The sequence below is a fragment of the Pterocles gutturalis genome, unplaced genomic scaffold (genome assembly GCF_000699245.1).
Source record: "Pterocles gutturalis isolate BGI_N339 unplaced genomic scaffold, ASM69924v1 scaffold50121, whole genome shotgun sequence".
Lineage (NCBI taxonomy): Eukaryota > Metazoa > Chordata > Aves > Pterocliformes > Pteroclidae > Pterocles > Pterocles gutturalis.
In genome coordinates this window covers 1668-7331 of record NW_010104914.1, presented here as the reverse complement: position 1 = coordinate 7331, position 5664 = coordinate 1668, and the positions used below count along the sequence as shown (strand labels likewise).

Below are 5664 nucleotides of genomic sequence, written 5' to 3'. Positions count from 1 at the left end.
GGTTGGAACTCAATGATCTTTAAGGTCCCTTCCAACCCAAACCATTCTCTAGTTCTGTGATCGTATGCAGTGGCATGTATCTACCAAGTGTAGTGGGGACTAGCAAGCTGCAAAGATGGGAGCCTTGACTTAACAAGGAGCCTCATCTCAGTTTCTGGAGAAATGACCACACCAGTCCTGTGCTACTGATTATTCTCAGCTCCTACCATAAGTAGCTCTTTTTGGTAGTGCTGCCATAGTGTAAAAGGAGACATGCTAGAGACTACATTATTACAGGGGATGAACTTCAAACCCTGTCAGCAGAAAGATCACTGATTCATTTTCTATTAATGATATTTTTTCTAGCAAAAGTATAGTGCGCTTTTCAAAGAAACAGCTGCCAATATATCAGTTTGCATGTATTGTGTTTTTACATTGTTTTGCTGAACATCTCCTGTGGACAAACATAAAAATAGTGGGTTCTTTTTATAGCCTCCCAGGTGCTTTTGAAGTTCTAATTAGTACTTCTGTGGAAACCATAAATCTCCCATAAGTTTTGGTGTTTAAGCTAGCTGAGTAAAGACTTCATCACTTCTAGCTTTAGGAGGCATTGACATAGTTGATGTAACATTTTTATATTATAGAACTAAAAGCACTTGATTGAAGAGGTAAACACATTATCCTCTCAAATCTAAAGATGTGAGACCTGGGATACAGAGAAGTTAAATGATCTTCCAAACTCACAAAATAATTCTGTGGCTGAACTGAGAGTAGAACACAGGCAGCTTCATTTTAGCTCTTTGCTCTGTTCTTTGCCATTATGCTTCATTATGTCTCAGTAATTATTGTAGTACTTTTGCTTCATTGTATCAAACTATGATACTCTACAGATACAGAGCAAAAATTACATTTAAAGAAGTAATTTACTATCATTCAAAAATCAAGAAACTCAGAAATTAGTACCAATTACAGTTATTTAGTACACTGGTATATGCCACATCAAAAAGTGTACTAAACTGGAAAATCAGGATTGAAATACAGTATCTAAGGGCTTTATATAAGTACAAGATAAAAGATATGTAACATATAATATAGTCCAGTATGTAATAGGCTTCTCAAACATAGCAGAAAGAGCTAAAATGGTAAAGATTGAAATGTAACCAGAATAGATATCAAGAAGATCAGTTTTGGTCAAAGTAGTGTAATTAGAATGATATGGCAAGGCCAAGAGTTGAAATGAAATCTGCCAGAAACAGTTAAAAAAATCAATCAGCTTCAGATCTGAGGTCCATTTTTGTTACTCTGAGGTGTGGTTGATGGTATACAGTGAAGAAATACCTGAATTACTGGTGGTTGAACCTTAAAATCTATATAGCACAAGTGGAGTTGCACTGGAATCAGTGTATTTGAAATATGGTGACTGTTAATGTAAGGATTACTCATTTAAATATGGATCAAAAACCTGGACCCATACTCTCAGCTACATAATTAAATTGCCTTATGGAACTTAGTTTGTCTCTCATTCATTTAAATAAAACTTCACTCCCTTTTACTTTCTTTACAGATACACTGTAACAAGGAAAAGGCAAAGTTACGTATCCGTGCTAAACCATCTCTCTTTCAGCATGTGGGAATTTATTCATCATTGGCTGGAAAGATACAGAATTTGAAAGTAAGGATAAGAAATTAATGCCATATTTCTAAATTACATGTTTATGTTCTGACTTGTTTCTCAAATCAGTTTCAAGCATTGCATCTTTGGCATTAGATAGCATTTCCATATCTGAGAATGCTGGGTTACAGATTTGGGAGAGGGTATTGGTCTGGCATCTAAACTGCAGATGGGGCACACTGCTTCTGCACAAACATCTTTGAGTCTCTAATCCGAACCCTTGTACCAGTCATTGTAGCACTTCATGGCATGGAGGAACCCTCTTCACAGCATGAGGTTGCATGTGCTCCACACCGTACAAACACAAACAGCTGCGTTTGTTTTGGCTGAATAGTCCACAGTCACAATTCGAGGGACTATTAAAAAGAAGGTATACTGGTAGGACACTGGCATCACTGTCGTGATGGCAGTAGATTTTTAGGGAGAGTTTGAAGGGCAAACAGCGGATCCACCACGTATCTGATAAGGACAAGAGCAGTGAAGCACCAGACTTCAGGGATGTCCTGATGGCACCATTTAGACGAGTCACAGATCACTTGAATTGCTGCATTGCATGAACCGCTAGCCTGATCCAGCCTTTAGCAGGGACCAATATCAGATGTTCTGGCATAGTAAACAGCTATGAAATAGCCTACTGTGGAGAAGTTTATTTTTAAATCTAGGCAATTAAGAAATAATCAGTGCAGCTCTGTCTACAAACTCTAACGTTGAGTCTCAGTGATTACACTGAAATGAATATTCCGTTTCTGTTAGAAATAGATTGTATATTTTTTTGACACTGAGGTAATTATTTTCTAGAATAGTTTCCTGTAGTAATTCAAGATATTGGAGCACTTGTTTTTCATTGTATGAGTGAAATTACAATTCTTTATATCCAACAGGATAAAGATTTTGGCAAAAATGGGCTATATAAAGCACATAATAATCCACCTGCAAAAGTGGATACAAGCCTAAAAATATACCAGCAATATACCTTGGAAAAAGTTTATACAGGAAAAGACTGTTTTTGGGCTTCAGCTCCAGTGGCGGGGGACTATATCGGCTTCAACTTTTTAAAGCCACTAGAAGTAACAAAGTAAGTATTACGTTGTATGGAATCTGGAAGCCTACATATATCCAGTTTGGAAATGATTGAGTCTGTTCAAAATCACCAGTGCTCAGCTGTTCACATAAACCATTGCCTGGTTACTGACGAGAAATCTGTGGTCTCACTTCAGCCTTAGGATGGCAGGAACAGATCACAGGGTACATCTTCCTTAGCCTTTTAAACCCGGAAAGTTAATGTATTTGGAACTTGAGCACTGAAAAGAGGGAACACTTGCATTTGTGGTTCCAGAGAAAGACAGTTTTAATGCTCGTTCTGTTTAAAATAAAAAGGCTCTAGTATGGTTTGGTCACACATTGGAAAGTTTCAATGCCTGTTTCTGTTCTCTATAGTCCACAACTAATTAAAGAAAAGGTATTTGAAACTTTCCTTCAAAACGGGAAAGAATTACTTCCCTAGAACTTTTCTGAAGTATAAAATACCCGGAAATAACATATCCTTATCATCAGGTACTTCTTCAGAAGTGGAAACACGGAGCACCCTGGCGATAAACTGTTTAACACTACCGTGGAAGTGTTGCCAGCTGATGTAAGTCTCTCATTTCCAAGTGTAATACACAGTGATATTTCATTATAAGAACGATGTTCAGCATAAAATGTCATGCCCTAGAAAATATTTCTGGAGGGTTTTGGTGTTTGTTTTTTTTTTTTTTAACAGGAAGTTCTAAGAAAAGAACTGGTTAACACTGGAAGTAAATTTAACTACCCGGCAACCAAAGATGGATATTTAAAAATAGGTAAATTGTTAATTTCTGGTTTTGAAGTGACAATATTGTTCTTGCTTGTAAAACTTTAAGGCATTTGAGAATTTTATTAACTCTGGAATAAATAAAACATTCCAAGGTGAAGTAGTAAGGAAAATAAACCCTTTGCACTACTGTGTGTTATAGTATATGATGTTTGACCAATGACTATCCTCTTTTGTTTTAAATAATGAAGAACCCTACCAGCAGTGGCAAAAGCTGCGGCGTTTAATTAGAAGAAAAACTAATTGCAGTCTCTGCAAGGTTTTAATAGGATAATTGATTCTGGTTTGGATTTTGCAGCCTTAGCTGAAGACAAGGATTTCTTGTGATCATGACAGCATTAACTTACGCTCCAACCTTGAAATGAAGATGCAGCTTAACCCAATGCACCTTCCCCCTTTTTGCCACCACCCCTACTTCCCCTTCTTCCTTCCTCAGGGCAGTGTGTGACTTCTCTTAAATGAACTTGAGATTCTCCACGTGCTTGCCAAGGCCTGGTATCTACTATTACCTACACTAAAATGTTACTATGTGAACAAAAATGGACTACTGGGAGATGTGCTTTGCTTGCCACTTTCTTCTGTTTCTTCTACCACATAATTGCTCTTTTCTCCCAAGGAACCACTTTCACCTCACCAACACTTCTTGTTTGCTTTATTTGCAACACTCTCCCACCTCCTTGTGGCTGTTTTGCTCTAACTAGAGATCCAAACCAACATGCAAGTTGACAGGAGATTAGTATCATACATGGGATGAGCATTTTTCATTTACCTGCAGTGATTTTATGCTAGTTTAAGAAGATCAGTTAAAAAGCATTGAACTGGTGAAGAAATATACCAGAATTGGGCCATAGTTCCTAATATTTCTTTATAAAAATAGTCATACTTCTCAGAAAAGCTCTTTTAGTTTCTTTAACATGATCATGTGGGCCATATGTATAGTCACTACTAACGTATTTACATTTATTTTTTAACATTTGTAGCTACAGGTTCTTTTATTTTCTTGTATTCTTTTACAGCTTTTCGTTGCTTTCTTTTCCGAAAGATTTTTTTTTTTAGCTAATGTTGTATCCCTTGAGTTAATTTATAAATTATAATTTAGAACTTTTGCATAAGTTCACTTGGAATTTAATTTCATTCTAATATGTGTATGGGACTTGTTTTATTTTTCATTTAGGGGCTTTTGAAAATGGAATTGCAGAAGGCAGTATCAATCCATCAATAGGAAAAATACAGGCTATTCGTTTATCAGTCAATTCCAATTCTTCTGTATGGGCAATACTTAGTGAGGTAAGCATGTTAATAAAAACATTTTAATTAAAGCTTTATTAAATGAGTTTCAGTTCTTCCTACCATATAGTATTGATAATAATTTTTATGTAATTTTGAATGGGATTTTGTGTGGAAAAGCTGACACAAGTGGAGAATTATATTAATTATTCAGAGGAGGAGTTAAATTTATTTCATAGAAAAAGTGCTGGAAATGCTTGCAGTGCTGTGAGTATAGCCACTAGAATTTGGGTCATGCTAAACAAACCAGCCAAAGGAGACAACAGAGCCTTTTCTGGTACTTTTTTCAGTCACCATCTTGGATATTAGTTCACATGAACATGTGATATTTTTGTTTGTTTGTTTGTTTTTCAAGTTTCTCCCAAGTGTCTGAATGTATGTGAAACCCCTAAGTAGAAAATATTCAGCAGAAGTCACTGAAGAGAATTCCTACAGCTTTAAACTTATAGCTATAGCTGGAAAGAGGGAAAAGCTAATGTCTTCAGCAATGCTTCTGCAGATTTTAAAAAATAATCTATTTTGTTTTTTTCAGGTACTTATCCAGACATCTGAAAGCTGAAAAAAAAAAAAAACCAAACATTTTTGATGGTGTCGCTTGTTACAGATTGTTTTAAAACCAAGCTAACAGCAACAGAAAACTGGCTGGGTAAAAAGAACAAATCCAAACCCATTTAATTCTTAATTCAGTGTATTAGGAAAGAGTTGAGGTAACTATTACATCTGTGTATAAAGAATACTAAAAGCTACAAAAAGCCATTTATGTTAGTTATTTCTGTAAAATGTTCTTGATTAAGGTGTCATATGTAAGAATCTTACCTCAGTTTGGCAACATTCAATATACATTTATTACAAAAATTGATAAGGCCTTACAAGC

The 5664-nt window shown here is 35.8% G+C and overlaps 1 protein-coding gene across 1 annotated transcript in view; it reads left to right on the top strand.

The window, feature by feature from the left end:
• LOC104471739 (alpha-1,3-mannosyl-glycoprotein 4-beta-N-acetylglucosaminyltransferase B-like) overlaps positions 1-5349 on the top strand; it is a gene marked incomplete at its 5' end in the record, with an annotated part of 22617 nt that extends 17268 nt beyond the window's left edge. The window contains 6 exons of the mRNA XM_010087193.1: positions 1544-1651; positions 2533-2726; positions 3206-3284; positions 3414-3492; positions 4678-4790; positions 5323-5349. Coding sequence (XP_010085495.1) covers positions 1544-1651; positions 2533-2726; positions 3206-3284; positions 3414-3492; positions 4678-4790; positions 5323-5349 — 600 coding nt within the window. The remainder of the gene's footprint in view (positions 1-1543; positions 1652-2532; positions 2727-3205; positions 3285-3413; positions 3493-4677; positions 4791-5322) is intronic.
• Positions 5350-5664: the final 315 nt, after the last annotated feature.